The 15,798-nt window shown below is 55.7% G+C and overlaps 1 protein-coding gene across 1 annotated transcript; it reads left to right on the top strand.

Annotated features, from left to right (window-relative positions):
* Window positions 1-1,402: 1,402 nt before the first annotated feature.
* Window positions 1,403-14,738, top strand: STIP1 (stress induced phosphoprotein 1). Its single transcript, XM_047876822.1, has 14 exons — window positions 1,403-1,550; window positions 4,750-4,959; window positions 5,449-5,590; window positions 6,528-6,669; window positions 7,626-7,794; window positions 8,962-9,088; window positions 9,181-9,283; window positions 9,550-9,670; window positions 10,328-10,424; window positions 10,781-10,905; window positions 13,108-13,144; window positions 13,346-13,449; window positions 13,667-13,839; window positions 14,251-14,738. The coding sequence occupies exons 1-14, from the start codon at window positions 1,542-1,544 to the stop codon at window positions 14,321-14,323; spliced, it is 1,632 nt and encodes a 543-aa protein (XP_047732778.1). The 5' UTR covers window positions 1,403-1,541; the 3' UTR covers window positions 14,324-14,738.
* Window positions 14,739-15,798: the final 1,060 nt, after the last annotated feature.

Genomic DNA, 15,798 nt, shown 5'->3' with positions numbered 1-15,798 from the left:
AGGCAGGCTCGGAGTGAAGGAGCCCACCTAGGAGAGGTCAGGGGGCCGGAGTCTGGGGCTGAAAATGGGAGGGCAGGGAAGGAGGCGGCCAAAGCAGGCCTGCCGGATCACACAGGCCCTGAGCCCCAGTCTAAAGCCTCCAAGAGTTTCAAGCAAGGGGTGCGGATCTGCAGTGACCTTGGCTGCAAGGTTAAGAACGGACCAGAGACAGCTGGGATAAAAGAGGGAGCTGGAGAGACAAGCCATTGCCATAGAAGGGACACTTAAAACCCTGGGCAGGGACGGCACTGGGGACGGAAGGGGGGATACAAGGACACAGCAGGCCCCAAGACCCTCATCCAAGCTTTCTGCAGACCTGTCGTGCGGCTTCTTTGTTCCGTGAAGCACACACCGGCCCAGGAGGAAAAACCAGCTTCTCTCCTCCACGCTCTAAACCCTTTGGCTGCCCCGGGTGCTCTCGCACGTTGCCCTGCCTCTCGGCTGCAAAAGGCCCTCCCGGGGCCGCCACCGCCCGCCAGTAGGTGACCGAGCGCGTCACTGACGTCATCGTTCCCTCCCCCCCCCCATCCTCAAATAATGGCTCCCTTCACCGAGCGGTAAAGAAATTCCTGTATGAACGGGACACCTCCCACGGCCCCGCACTGTCCGACCCGTTAACACGAGGGGATCCAGCGAGTCCCCCCGGCCTCCCCAGGGTGAGACCCCGGGTCCGTCCCACCCAAGTCCCAGCTCCTTCGGTGTTTTCGACCCTTCGGCTACTAACGGCGGGATCTGGGCACGGCCCGGGAGCTCTCCCGAGGTCGACCCAGACGTCGCCCCCACCGGCCGGGACCCGGGGGCTCTGCGTCGCCGGGGAGCAGCGGGTCGCCTGGGCCGGACTCGCAGTCCACGGAGCCGGGAAGCGGCGCGGAGACCACCCCCCCTCCCCCCAGGCCGCCAGGGCCACCGCGGCAGAGAACCGCGGGGGTCCTGAGATTCCCATAAACCCCTGCAGAGCTGAAACCCCGCCTTTTGAAGGGTAGCCGTTTGAGCCTATCACCGCAGAGTGTCGGCAACTCTCCGCCCAATCGCCTTTTTTTTTTTTTTTTTAACCTGAAGGAGGTTCCCTCACGGAGTCCGTCAGCCCAATGGGAGAGGTGGAAATTTCCAGAAAGAACAGGACCAATGGGCGCGGCCAGCGCGGCCACGATTGGCGGGCCAAGCGACCAATCCCCGTCGCAGAAGGGCGCCCCTCCCGCCAATCGTGGAGTCTGGGGTGGGCGGGGCTTGTCGGGAAGCGTCCAATCCGGAGGCGCGGAGGAGGCAGGGCTGAGGGCTTACTCTCAGGTGTCCAATGATAGAGAAGCAAAGATGATGGGCCAGACTTCAAGCCAATAGTAGGGAAGGATAGAAAGCCCCCTCGGGGAGCGCGACCAGTGAGCAGGCGAGGAAGGGGCGGGATCCGGGGGTCCCGGCAGCTTCTAGTAGGTTCCAGAAGGCGGCGCGTGCGGTTGGGAACGCGGAGCGGACGGAGTCGATTCAACGGGGTTCCGGGCCGGGCTATGGAGCAGGTGAAGGGGGAGGGGCGGGCCGAGGCCCCGGGGCCACTCGGGGACAGGCCGAGGCCGGGCCGCGAGTGGAGGAGCGGCGGCGGGGCGGGCGCTAATCGAGGCGGTCGGGGCGGCGGCCTGGGGCCGGGCGAGCAGCTGGGGAGGCGAGGGCGTGAGGGCCGCGGCCCACCGGGCGGGAGGTGAGCAGTATAGCCGGGCCCGGGCCGCGGGGGGCGCAGGGTCCACTCAGCGTCCGTCGCCTGCCGGCTCGGCGAGGAGGACCGGGGGACGGCGACAGTCCGGCTCTAAGTCGGGCCCGCGGCGGGAAGAGAGGCCGTGGCTGGGCCCCGGAGGCCTCCCGGGAGGTGGCCCTGGACCGAGCCGGCGGGGGGGTGGGGGTGGGTAGGACGGCGCTGGGAGGGATGGAGGTGGGCGGGGGGCTTCGGAACCGGCGGGAGGGACCGGGTCCACAGCAGAGAATGCGCCACCCGGGAGAGCGGGGATTGCCGACGGAGAAGCCACCCGGACTTGGTCACAGTTAACTTGGAGGGATGCGGGGAGCGGGGACGGAAATCCACTGGAAGTAGCCAGGTAGCACATCCTCCTTTTCCTGCACCTGGAAAGGCCGGGATGGAAGAGCGTTGATGAAAGGTTTGAAGAGTAGCGGGCCGACTTACCTGCCTGGTGCGGGAAAGGGACGGTGCGGCGAAAGTCCTTAGAACCAGTCCAGGTCTAGCAGCGTCTTGCAGAGAGATGTGTGGCTCCTCCCGTTCTTTTTTCTGTTTTGGGGTGTGTGTGTGTGTGATAAGAGAGTAGCTGAAGGCTGATATTTCTGGAAAGTTGGTTTCTGGTTACCCAAGGAGGAATTGGTCGCTGTAGAAAATCTCGTGTAGTAGGCTGTGTAGATAAGCAGCAAGAAGTAAGTTGTTTGCCTGGGCTCATTTTTAGGGGACCGAGTTTGTAACCGCGGCTGGTTGCTTTTCGGTGGCTTAATTGTATCCTCCGCAGCCCGCAGGTTGTGAAAAGCCCGGAGAGATTTTATTCAGTCGGAAACGGTCAGTGGAAGCGTACCGATTAACCAGATCCTGGAGCCTCTTTGGTAAATTAAGAAAGAGTGGAAGTGGAGGGGTTAAAAAGTTTTTGCTCGCTTGGGATAGTAAAGTTGCATCTGGGATTAAACAGACTGAGGTGTGGACAAGAAAATGAGTTCTGGAATGAAAAATACATCACTCTCCAATTGAAGGGGTTTGTCAAAATAGGAAAAAAAAAACTTTTTAAAAGCGCACCACCCGTTGTAGGTAGATAGAGCTAAAACACACACGTAGGGGCAGACAGTGAATGAACGAGTGAAGTCAGGACGGCAACTTTGTGATTGTAGTGCAGGCAGCCTGGCGGTTTCCCTTGTGTGTCAGGACCTGCTCTCCTGGGCCGGTTGGACATGCGACACCTCTGCCTTTGGTTTTCATCTTCAGCTTGGAGATCTGGATTTCAGTTTTAGGAAATAATCCAAGGTGGAGGCATTTGAGTGTCCAGTTTTTCATGTTCTGATGTTTTAAACTTCGCGCTTTTCAGATAAATCCCAGGGTAATACACCTTTTACCCAAGACCCAGTATGGACCTGCAACCGTGTAGCGTGTTTATTTAGCATAATGGCATTTGCCATCATGTGCCTGGTGTGCTGGTATTTTCTATCCTACCTGATCTTTTAAAGTGCTGGTCACCACCTGCAGGCTTGATTTCCTGACCTATTGCTGGTCAGTGCTCCGTGTGGAAAGGGGTGTTTTGTGGGAGAGACAAGAACTCCATGGCGCCGTTCTCAGCTGCCGCTTGATACTAGTTTTTTAAGTTTTTGCTTTCTGGTCTCCTTCCCGGGTTCGAAGATTTTTATCCCTTGCTAGATTTGGCCCTGTTTGCTGGACTTGTCCTTTTTCAAGGCTCTCTCTCTCTCACATCTCTGGTTGATGGAGGGAAGTTCCCAATTGGTTTGCCCCGGGGCTCCAGAGGTGTTTCCCTTAACGCTTCTTTCTTGCATCCGTCCGTGCCGGCTCACGGCTGGATGATAGATCTGGAGAGAGATGGTGTAGGAGAAGCCCTATAATCAGGACCACGTTCTGAACGTTTGAGAGGGTAGGGAATTAAACCACGAGTAGGTTGTTATTATCTTGCGTGTCTTTTATAGTAATAATTAAACGCGGCAAACACTGATCTGGGGAGTTAGCTCTACCACGTTGTGATGGGTTACCCCACCTGGGAATGGAAATAGATTCTTCCTGATTGCGGGTAAGCATCTGGAGGCTCCCAAGAAGCCATCGCGAAGCCTTCAGGTCGCTCGCTGGGGGGCCTGTGTCCCTGCACACTCCCGCTCCTCCCTTCGCCATGGTCTCTTCGAGGAGTGACCGACTAGGCCACTAGGCCTGTGTTCGGTTTACCGTTTGGGCTTCTTGGCATTCCCGTGGCCAGTGGATTTCTTTTTCCACGAAAGGAGCTCATGAGTGTGTTCTGGAGTGGCTTCGTCAGCCCCAGGTGGAGGCTTTGAGCAAAGAGTGGCTGCCATGCGCGTTCCTCCGAACTGGAGCCAGCGGAGAGCGAGGCGTCAGCCTGCTTTTCCTGGTTACTTACTTTTCTTGTCGGCCCCACCCGAAGGTGTGGGAGATGGCAAATGAATTCACTTACGCTTTCTTTCTCTCGGTGTGTAAAGTAACTTTTTTGTTGACAACCGACGTATGAGTGTCGCTTAAAAAATTGGGACCAGATGGGGCGCCTGGGTGGCTCGGTCGGTTGAGCGTCCGACTTCAGCCAGGTCACCATCTCACGGTCCGTGAGTTCGAGCCCCGCGTCGGGCTCTGGGCTGACGGCTCGGAGCCTGGAGCCTGCTTCCGATTCTGTGTCTCCCTCTCTCTCTGCCCCTCCCCCGTTCATGCTCTGTCTCTCTCTGTCCCAAAAATAAATAAACGTTGAAAAAAAATTAAAAAAAAAAATTGGGACCAACGCACCTGGGTGGCTCAGTCGGTTGAGGGTCCGACTTCGGCTCAAGTCATGATCTTGCAGTCCGTGAGTTCAAGCCCCGCGTCGGGCTCACTGCGGTCAGCATGGAGCCTGCTTCAGGTCCTCTGCCCCTCTCCCGCTTGCGCACGCGCGTTCTCTCTCTCAAGGACTAGGAAAGACATGGACAAAAATAGCGTGTTACGGAAGAAACTACATCGGTTCCTTTTTTCGTCAGGTGAACGAGCTGAAAGAGAAGGGCAATAAGGCCCTGAGTGCTGGCAACATCGATGATGCGTTACAGTGCTACTCGGAGGCCATCAGGTTGGATCCCCGGAACCACGTGCTCTACAGCAATCGCTCAGCGGCCTACGCCAAGAAAGGGGACTACCAGAAGGCTTATGAGGATGGCTGCAAAACCGTGGACCTGAAGCCCGACTGGGGCAAGGTAGGCCGTGGGCGGACCGGGGCTCTTGACGCTTCACAGAAATGCCCCCTTGGTGTGCCGTTTTCAAATACCGGGCCCTCCCGACCCGGCTGGCTGCCCGTCCCAGTAGCCTGCATAGCGTATCGCCCCTCCGCCCTTCTCCCGGTTGGAGGATGCTCCTCAGAGTCGTGGCACTCGTCACATCCGAGGTGCCGTCCGCTGTGAAGGCAGGTCTGATCTTTGGCGCTACTGAGAAAGAAAATGCCACCAGAGGAGCGGACGACACTGGGTCGGAAGATGAATCGAGGTGGGGCGGGTGAGCGTCTTTGAGATGTGGCTGGATCCTTACAGTTTTTAGTCTTGGTGTTACGCGCTTCTCCTCCTGTTTTCCTTTGGCCTTCACGTGGATATCCGTTTTGTCCCAGGGAGCGTAAAATAGCTTCTTTGGAGTTCGTCTTTTGGACTTCTAGGTGTTCTTTATTTTGTCGTGTTCTTTCTTTTTGGTTTAAGGGCTATTCACGAAAAGCAGCAGCTCTTGAGTTCTTAAACCGATTTGAAGAAGCCAAGAGAACCTATGAAGAGGGTTTAAAACATGAAGCAAATAATCCTCAGCTCAAAGAGGGCTTACAGAATATGGAGGCCCGGTTGGCAGGTAGGCCCCAGTACACTGTTGGTTTCTTTCTTTTTTTTAACGGGACTAACTTTGGGGCACCTGGGCGGCCCAGTTAAACGTCCCAACTCTCAGGGGCGCCTGGGTGGCTCGGTTGAGTGTCCGACTTCGGCTCGGGTCATGATCTCACTGTTTGTGGGTTCAAGCCCCGTGTCAGGCTCTGTGCTGACAGCTCGGAGCCTGGAGCCTGCTTTGGATTCTGTGTCTCCTCCTCTGTCTCTCTCTCCCATGTTCATGCTCTTTCTCTGTCTCTCAATTACAAGTAAACGTTAAAAAAAAAAAAAAAAGTCCAACTCTTGATCTCCGCTCAGGTCGTGGTCTCACGGTTTGTAGGTTTGAGCCTGGTGTTGGTTTCTGCATGGGCAGCATGGAGCCTGCTGGGGATTCTCACCCTCTCCCTCTCCCTCTCCCTCCTTCCCTCCTTCCCTCCTTCCCTCCTTCCCTCCTTCCCTCCCTCCCCCTCCCTCCTCCTCCCTCCCCCTCCCTCCTTCCCTCCCTCTCCCCCTCCCCCTCCCTCTCTCCCTCTCTCCCTCTCCCCCCCTCCCCCCCCCTCGCTCCCTGCCCCTCCCTCAGCTCGCTCTCTGTCTCAGAAACAAAACATACCTTTTTTTTTTTTTTCCCTTTTCCCTTAATGTTTACTTTTTGAGAGAGAGGGAGACACAGAATCCGAAGCAGGCTCCGGGTTCTGAGCTGTCAGCACAGAGCCCAATGTGGGGCTCAAACCCACGAACCATGGGATCACAACCTGAGCCGAAGTTGGATGCTTAACCGACCGAGCCACCCGGGCGCCCCAAAACACACCTTGAGATTTTTTTAATGGGATTAACTTTGAGGCTCCCTCCAAATGTCTGGTGGGCTAGGGGGCATAAAACTCAAGTGACCTGACTTCTCATCATGTGCTTCCCTTTGTTCGCAACAGAGAGGAAGTTCATGAACCCTTTCAACATGCCCAATCTGTACCAGAAGTTGGAGAGCGACCCCAGGACGAGGACACTGCTCGCTGATCCTACCTACCGGGAACTGATAGAACAACTGAGAAGCAAACCGTCCGACCTGGGCACGTAAGTCGAGACAGCACTGTTGTCTCTGGAAGCGGGTGTGAACGTGGTACTTCTTTTCTGGGATCCCGTGTGTGTGTGTAGAGGTGTTCCTCAGACAGCAGGCTTTCTGCCTTTGTTTTTCTCCAGTGAGCGGTAGGTATCTGTTGGTTTGTCTTTCTGGAAGGGGTTAAAGAGGACACGTGTAGGAATAATTTGGAATCTTCATTCCTAACCTTCGAGTGCCTCTTTGCTGCTCTCCTATAATTCTGATCTGGCGCCAAGTGTATCCTTTCCATACATATCAGACGCTGTCTCCTGGGATGTTGCAGTGGAAGGTCATGGTGGAAGAGAGTGTCAGGTGTAAAGATGCGTCTCTTAGTCATACTGGTATTTGTGACTCTGAATCTCTGACTCCTGAGGTCCCGTCCCTCTTTGTGTCTCCTGGCTTCGAGAAGTAAATTTGACATCTGTTAGCTCACCGGGAACGGGTTTTTGAAGGGTTGAGTATTCCCCGGTGGTACCTCGTGGCTGGTGCAGAATCTCGCCGTTTTTTCTGTGGGCGAGCAGCTCTGTTACACGGTAATCTGAGGTTTAGCGGCAAATGTGGGTTTAAGCTCTGTTGTGGGCAGGGCTGCCTGGGTGACTCAGTCAGGCGTCTGACTTGATTTCAGCTCAGGTACGTGATCCCGGCGTTGTGCGTTCGAGCCCCGCCTCGGGCTCTGTGCTGACGGGCGCGGAGCCTGCTTGGGTCTTTCGCTCCTTGTGTGTCTCTCCCCTGCGCACACCTGTGCGCCTTCTCTCTCTCTCGAATAAACTTAAAAAGAAAAAAGTCAGTGTTTCCAAAGGAGTGATGAGAGTTATTCCGCTGAATTCTTATTTGAAAACCTAATACCAAAATCAGTTGTGAGGAGAAATAATAAATCATCGTGCTTTTCTTTTTTTTTCTTCCCTCTTTTTTTTTTTTAAACCACTGCTAGGAAACTGCAGGATCCTCGGATCATGACGACGCTCAGCGTCCTGCTGGGGGTCGACCTGGGCAGCATGGATGAGGACGAGGAAGTGGCTGCGCCGCCTCCGCCGCCGCCTCCCAAGAAGGACACCAAGCCAGAGCCGATGGAAGAGGACCTTCCAGAGAATAAGAAGCAGGTCTCGTTTTCCCTCCTTCCTCTCGCGCGTTTCGAACAGCGTTGTCCACAGGACGTCCGGGACGCGGGGGCGGCTGTCGTCGTTGAGCGCTGGGTCACTGTTTTCCGTCGGAGCGGTCGGCGTGTGGAACGCTTCCCTTTCCGAGCGATTTCACAAGCACGGCGCGTGTGGGACCGGTGGCTGCACGAGCTGCCCTTCCGTGGTCCCCGGAGCTGCGCCCGTGCCACCAGCGTGGGTGTGGGTCAGGGCAAGCCGGTCAGGTTTTGGGTGACCCTTGTCCTTGCTGTGACCCAGAAGGATGTCGTCTACATGCGTCCTCGGGTGTCTGTTTTCTGGTTGCACGTGGCATGTAGTTGACCGTTGTCCACTTAGCGACGCTGGCTTCCGGAGCGGGAGGCCTGTGCTTTGGGGATTTTATTTCCTTTCTTATCGGGAACGACAGATTGTTGCCAGATTAAGCGCTTTCACATGAGTAAGCGTCGGTTGTTCGGGGTGTCTCGAAGTTGGAAGCTGGCCCCGTGGTGTGGGCGGTGGAGCGCCGTGCTGAGACTCGTGCCCTGGGGACAGACCCTTGTCAGCATCCCCGACCCCTCCCTCTGCCGCTCTGACCACAGAGCCCCCGAGGTGGCCGCCTCACGGAAACCGGACTTGCCGTGGCCTCCCGTGGTCAAACCGGGTAGAAAACTGCTGTTCTCGCCCAACTTGCTTCAGGTCGGAGGGACTTTCTCTCCCCTGAAAAAGCCCTTTATTTTCTGACCAAGTCCAGGAGAATAGATAGAAAAGGGGGAGCTTTAGAGGGGGCAGAGGTGAGACCTTAGCATCCCATTCTTTTCCTTTTTTTTTTTTTTTAATGTTTATTATTGAGAGACAGGGAGAGACAGAATCCGAAGCAGGCTCCAGGCTCTGAGCTGTCGGCGCAGAGCCCCACGCGGGGCTCGAACTCACAAACTGCGAGATCGTGACCTGAGCCACCCGAGCACCCCATTAGCGTCCCGTTCTAACAGCCCTCTGCCTTTAATCCTGCGGCTGGCTGAGAAGTGGCCGCAGCGCGGGGACCGTGCTCCCGCCCCCAAGGCTAGTCGTGCGCGCTGCTCGGCCCGTGACGGGTCGCCAGCTCTTTGCCGCCTCCGTTCGGTTTGCTCAGTGCTCCTTCCACACCCCATCTAGGCGCTGAAAGAAAAAGAGTTGGGGAACGAGGCCTACAAGAAGAAAGACTTTGACACGGCCTTGAAGCACTACGACAGAGCCAAGGACCTGGACCCCACCAACATGACGTACATGACCAATCAAGCAGGTGAGGCCCAGGCCGAGGGGTGAGTGCCTGGTCGTCGGGCGGTCCCGGGGAGGGACATGGCTTGACTCTTCGTTAACCATCCTGCCCGGCAGCCGTGTACTTCGAGAAGGGCGACTACGGTAAATGCCGGGAGCTCTGTGAGAAGGCCATCGAAGTGGGGCGAGAAAACCGAGAAGACTATCGACAGATTGCCAAGTACGCGCGACCTTCGGCGGTACCTCGAGTGGTGGGGGGGGGGGGGGGGGTCGATGTCCAAGACCTAAGTTTTCCTGCGTGGGGAGGAGGGTCGCTGGCCACACAGCCCGCTCTGTAAGCCGTGGGCTGGACGCGAGGCCGCGGGCGTCCAGACAAGAGGTGTTTGGAGGGTGTGGTGTCCGAGCGGGGTGGGGGCGCGTCTCTCCAGGAGCTGCCCTTGTCTCTGCTTTGCCCTCAGCACATTCCTTTTCTGCTTGTTTCGTTAGAGCTTACGCTCGAATTGGCAACTCGTACTTCAAAGAGGAAAAGTATAAGGACGCCATCCATTTCTACAACAAGTCTTTGGCAGAGCACCGAACCCCGGATGTGCTCAAGAAATGCCAACAGGTGGGTAGGGAAAGAATACGGGTCCTGGTATTTCTTACCCACTGTGGCATTGCGTTTAATAATGAACCGTTAAGATTTTTTTTAAGTCGTGTCTTTGGTCGTTTTATACCTCGTCCTTGTCGCTTGACAACGTGTAAGGAGTAACCGCGATTTTTTTGCTGTCCTTTCTGTCGGCCAAGATCGTAACCTTTTACTGAAGGTCCGTGCGCTTAGGGTTATTATTGTGACTTAAGATCTATTTTTTATTTTACACAACCAGAGCCTTGTGTTATCGTGCCAGTTGTCCTAAATTACGGAGTGGGGTCGATTTTTATTCACAAAAACACGGGTCGGAAAGTGAATTGCGCTGTTAGCACGTGCCTCATATTCGCGCTTAATCTTGTACCAAGCATATGTCAGTACTGCCCATCGTTTCGCTGTGTGTTTTCATGATGAGGAAGGTGTGATTCTTTTGCTTTTAAGTAAGTAATCTCTTTACCTGACCTGGGCTCGGACTCCCAGCCCCAAGATGATGAAGAGTTGCATGCTCTGAACAAAAACTAAAATGTTGCTGACAGTACTTTCTGCAAATCAAAATCTGAATCAGACCCTTATTTTAGTCCAATGTTTAGGCGTCCGACAGTGTAAATGATTACTCCAAGGATTATTTGTTCTTAGGCGGAGAAAATTCTGAAGGAGCAAGAGCGGCTGGCCTATATAAACCCCGACCTGGCCTTGGAGGAAAAGAACAAAGGCAACGAATGTTTTCAGAAAGGTATGTTACGGGGGCGCCTGAGTGACTCAGTCGGTTAAGCGTCCCACTTTGGCTTAGGTCATGATCTCACAGTCCATGAGTTCAAGCCCCACGTCAGGCTCTGTGCTGGTAGCTCAGAGCCTGGAGTCTGCTTCGGATTCTGTCGCTCCCTCTCTGTGCCCCTTCCCACTTGCGCTCTGTCACTGTGCAAAAATAAACATTAAAGGTACGTTCCAGCTCAGGTGACAGCTTCTGGATGAGTGATGAGTGATGCAGACGTGTTCTCTGTGCCTTGGCAGACTGCAAGCTAAATGCCCTCAGTGGGGGAGGAGGGTGGCTTTTTGCTTTCTAAAAAAGTTTCTTCTTTCCTTACCCAGGGGATTATCCCCAGGCCATGAAGCATTACACAGAAGCCATCAAGCGGAACCCAAAAGATGCCAAATTGTACAGCAATCGAGCCGCCTGCTACACCAAACTCCTGGAGTTTCAGCTGGCGCTCAAGGTGGGCACATCTGGGCGTGGGCGGTGCCTGTTAACGGCAGCGAATCTGTGCGTGAGGAACGTTGTTTTTTCTCTTTTCACGTCGTCAACGTCTTTTTGATGTTTTTACTTTGATCTTAGAGTCCGAGGGACGGTGCCGTGCGTGTGAGGTTTGTAAGATGCAGGACGTACGCTAGCTCAGTCCTGGCCCATCTGTTGTTACTGTGGTTGGGAATATTTGGAAACGTGGATCCGTTTCGATCTTCGCCGATGATGGACTCTTTCTTCCCCATCGCTTCCCCTCCCCCCTCTCCCTTTTTTTTTTTTTTTTTTTAACACTTTACACGTTCAGTTCATTGGGGTCAAGTCCATTCCCGTTGTTGTGCACCCATCACCACCTTCCTCATCGAGAACCTTTCCATCTTCCCAAACTGAAAGTGCACCCTTTGAACACTAACTCCCACTCCCCTGGCGGCTACCATTCCACTCTCTGGCTCTCTGAATGTGACCCCTCTAGGGACCTCCTGTAAGTAGAACCGTCCAGTATTTGTTCTTTTGTGTGTGGCTCATTTCACTGAGCATCGTGCTGTAGCAGGTGTCCGTGTTTCCTTCCTCCTGAAGGCTGAGTACTGTACCTCGCACAGGTACCCCGCTTTCTGATCTTCTAGGCATCCTCTCCCAGCGGTGGTGCTGCATCCTGGGGCAGCACAGTGTTTGTTTGCCTGTAACTATGTGTGCGTTTATACTGAAGAGCCGTGGCATCGTTTCCCGCAGAAGCTTTGCCATCTTTGGCCCTTTTTTGATTAGCTCCCTTAGCGGCTCTGCTGTTCTCGGGCGTATTGAGTATGGTCTCGTGTGATGATGTCGACGCTGGAAAGGAAATCTTCGTTGCTGTCTTGAACGTGACCTGCTCTGTGTCTCTGTTGGCGATTTCTAAACTGTTCTCTAGATGACTTTGAATTTTTTTTATGTTTATTTTTGCAAGAGACAGCGCGCGAGCAGGGGAGGGGTAGAGAGAAAAGAGACACAGAATCCGAAGTGGGCCCCAAGCTCCGAGCTGTCAGCACAGAGCCCAGTGCGGGGCTTGAACTCACAGACCGCGAGATCATGACCTCTGAGCCAACCAAGGAGGCCCAACCAACGGAGCCACCCAGGCCCCCCCCCCCTCCTTTTTTTTTAAGTGTTTATTTTTGAGAGAGACGAGTGTGAGTGGGGGAGGGGCAGAGAGAGGGAGGCTAGACGATTTTTAAAGTGTGGTCCATCCCCGGACCATCTTCTGGGAAGGTGACAAAATGGGACCCGTCTAGAGACACACACGGGTTTTGTTTTTTGAGGCCACTAACTTCTGGGCCTGTGCCTGGCTTTGAAAGGTCACCCGTACGGGTACAAGGGCAACGTCAAAAACAGGTTGGTTTGCGAAGTGCAGGACCTCGGCAGTTGCCTGTGAGGAAGAGCACGTCCTCCCCCAGCTACACAAAGGCGAACAGTGAACGGAACCATTTCTGATCTAGCTTTTGGCTGGAATAGTTGCAAGCGGGCCGGGGTGTTGAAACTCTACCGCATTGCATTCTTCTCGCCGGGATTTTCCACCTTGTGGGTACCTCAAACAGAAATAGCCAGAACGTCTGTGTGCCCTCCACCTCTTTTGGCAAGAAGTAGGGGTGCGTTTTCGTGGAACCATCTGCGCAAAGAAGTAGGCTAGGTTTTGGCACTCGGCGCTCCTGAGTGTGCTTTTCCTGAAAGGATTCTTCCCTTCCAGTCACGGTGTCAGTCGCACCGCCTGGTCGTGGACTGAAGGCCAGAGGGCCGTCTGCTGCGGTCCTCTCCTCAGATTTCCCCCCAAATCCCCTTGAAAGCTGCCCGTGTCCAGGTTGTGTGTTTCCTCTGGTTGTCATGTCCTTTTCAGTTCCTCAAACGAGAACTTTGCCCACTTTTTCATTTTTTCCCATAACCTCAGCCTTTTGAAGAGTCTAGGCCGCTCGCCTTAGGTGGGGTCGGCGGTCCATAGTCTGGAATGGCCGTCCCTCGTGGTTCTGCTTGACTTGCTCTCCCAGCCGCCTGGGCTGGGCCGTCTGTGAAACGGCCCAGATGCCCGGGTTATCAGAGCGCCGGATGCGAAAGAACACTGTCGTGGGGCCAGGCGAAGAGTTCTGTTGATCATTCTGCTTTAGGGTAGTTTATCTGAAGGAACGAGCCTAATTTTCTCCTTTCCTCTCCTGCCCAGGACTGTGAGGAATGCATCCAGCTAGAGCCGACCTTCAGTAAGTGCTTTCCCGCTCCCTCTCTGTCCCTGGACGTGGCCCAGAGAGCGCGAGAGGGGCCGAGAGAGGGGCCTGCGGCAGGAGCCAGCGGCACCAGCGGGGTGGGGGGACGGATGTTGGCGTACGCATGACAGGGTGGGAGTGGTGTCCCTTGGAGCCGCGTTCTGGAAAACGCCTCACCGCTCCCGTCTCTGTCCACAGTCAAGGGGTACACGCGGAAAGCGGCTGCCCTGGAAGCGATGAAGGACTACACGAAAGCCATGGACGTCTACCAGAAGGCCTTAGATCTGGACTCCAACTGTAAGGTGAGGCTGCTTCTGGCCTCCGGGGGTGGGGGGGGGGGGGGGAGTCTCTCCCCTGCCTCCGGTCCTCCTCCGGGTCGTCTCGGTGTTTCTTCACCGACCCTTTCCTCTTGCCCGCTTGTCTCTGACTTCCCACTTCTCCGTTCCCTCTGTTGTCTGGACTGAAATGGTGACCCGGTTAGTGCTAACGCCCTCCCCCGTTGGCTTTGCTGGGATGCAGGAGGCGGCAGACGGGTACCAGCGCTGTATGATGGCCCAGTACAACCGGCACGACAGCCCCGAGGACGTGAAGCGACGGGCCATGGCCGACCCCGAGGTGCAGCAGATCATGAGTGACCCGGCCATGCGGCTCATCCTGGAACAGATGCAGAAGGACCCCCAGGCGCTCAGCGAGTAAGTAGAGGGGGGCGGAGGTGGCCCCGGGGGACGAGGTGGAGAGAGGTGCGGCCGCACAAGGTGGGTAGGGACGTGATCGGTCCGGGCGAGCGGCCGCCGTGTGTTCTCTTCCGTCGAAAAGGCGGCGGGGCCGTTGGCGGGGAGCCCAAAGGGCCTCCTTGCTGCGTCGGCCACGGTAGCTGGAGCCGCCTGGCGGGAAGACGGAGCGGCCTCGGCTGAAAGCTGTGTCCGTGGGCTCCTGCCGGGCAGGGCCGGGGCCTTCACAGAACGGTCCTCTCCGGAGACCCTTCAGCCGCCTCCTGTCGGCGCCTTTCGGGGGGGTCGCGTGGGGGTGGCTTCGAGAGCAGAAAGCCCTTTTCAGGTCAAGTCTCATTTCACCTAACTTGGTTTTTTTTTTTTCCCCATCAGACACTTAAAGAATCCTGTAATAGCACAGAAGATCCAGAAGCTGATGGATGTGGGTCTGATCGCAATTCGGTGATGACTTCCTCGGCATCCCCTTCCCTTCGCCCTCGTGTGGAAAGAGGAGCCGGGACCGCGGCCAGCCGCGCCGAGCGGAGGGGAGAGCAGGGGAAAGCGAACGACTTCTGTCTCTATATTTATATAGACCCACGTGGAAGACACAGAGACTCGACTCACGTTACTCGCACCGCCGCTGCCTCTGGGCCCTCCCAGCACACGCATGGTCTCTTCTGCCGCCCTCGGGTTCCGTGTTCCCTTCCCCGCCCTCAGTCGCTGTCTCGGCTGCTCTCCCATAGTTGGTTATTTTTTATTTGGGGCAGTGGGCACGTACGGGGAGGGGAGGGTGTTCTTCCCGACCTCAGCTCCCAGCTGTCTTCACGTTGTTAACTCCACGTCCCTTCTCCAATAAAACAAGCCAGTCGGGCGTGGTTATACGTTGTTATGTCCTTGTAATTTTGTTTTGCTAAATGACTTTGAGGCCGAGGTCCCGCAGGGTCCCCACCTGGAGCGCGGGAGAGGTGGGAGTGTGAGCTGACTGGGAACCAGAGCCTCTTTGTAATGAGGCTGCCCTGGGTGACCTCCGTGCTTCGGCCACTAGTCACTAGGTGGCGCTGTCGCCCCACGCCAGCTGAAAGGGTTGGGGGTGGGGTGCTTCCCCATCCAGAAGGGCACCAACTCCAGAGGTTCGGGTAATTTCCTGTGCTGTCTCGCTCTTCAGCCTCTAATCTCCGCCAGAAACCAGCTGGATGGAGAGAACACCGGCTCCTGGGCAAGAGCAAAAACTGTTTCCCGGTATGAGAGTCTTTGGACCACCTTCTTGGGAGACCCAATCTGTCAGCTGCTCTGTGTTTTCGTTTTGAGAGAACTCCCCGCTCTCACTTCTGGCTCTTTGCTCGGAGGAGGCCCCCGTGCACCTTTCTCCAGATCGGGTTTCATCCCGCACCTGCCACTTCCGCCATGCTGCCCCAAGTTCAACCCCAGTGAGATCAAAATCCTATACCCGATGTGCCCGGTAGGGATACCACATCCACCCCGGCCTGCTGTCAGTTGGCCCCACTGTCACGAAAAACAGTGATGACGTTGCCGAGGCAGCCAGTGATTGGAAGGGCCTGAGGAGGACAGTAAAACTGTTGGGGACAGGCCCCTGATCCAGGGCGTACCTTCTGCCGCCGCCCTGATCGGAGCCCCCAAGGAGCTGCCAGGAGACCAGGAAGACGTGAAGCATAGTCAAAATACTCACTTTTGATGAGCTCGTCAACAGTGCCCAGCATACGGCACCAGCCTTTAGCTAGAGAACTCAATGGAACCATTGAGATCCTGGAGACTGCCCCGTGGGAGCGGCCATGTCGAGGGCCTCGTGACACCATAGATGATGTCAGCAGGGGTGGGATGCCCAGCTAGTTGAGAACTATGAAGGAAAATCCTTCAATAAAGGATCATTTGGCAACCACAAGAAAAGAAAAAGACCTCACTGCTCTCAACCAAACTTCGAGT

The sequence above is a fragment of the Prionailurus viverrinus genome, chromosome D1, assembly GCF_022837055.1.
Source record: "Prionailurus viverrinus isolate Anna chromosome D1, UM_Priviv_1.0, whole genome shotgun sequence".
Taxonomy (NCBI): Eukaryota; Metazoa; Chordata; class Mammalia; order Carnivora; family Felidae; genus Prionailurus; species Prionailurus viverrinus.
Note: the sequence above shows the minus strand (reverse complement) of the source record. Positions and strands in the feature narration are given on the sequence as shown.

What these genes read in the sequence shown, in the direction of transcription:
- STIP1 (XM_047876822.1), top strand. An exon ending in TTCCAGAGAATAAGAAGCAG is followed by an intron (nt 7,795 to 8,961) that starts GTCTCGTTTTCC and finishes CACCCCATCTAG; the next exon opens with GCGCTGAAAGAAAAAGAGTT. An exon ending in GACCCCCAGGCGCTCAGCGA is followed by an intron (nt 13,840 to 14,250) that starts GTAAGTAGAGGG and finishes TTTCCCCATCAG; the next exon opens with ACACTTAAAGAATCCTGTAA.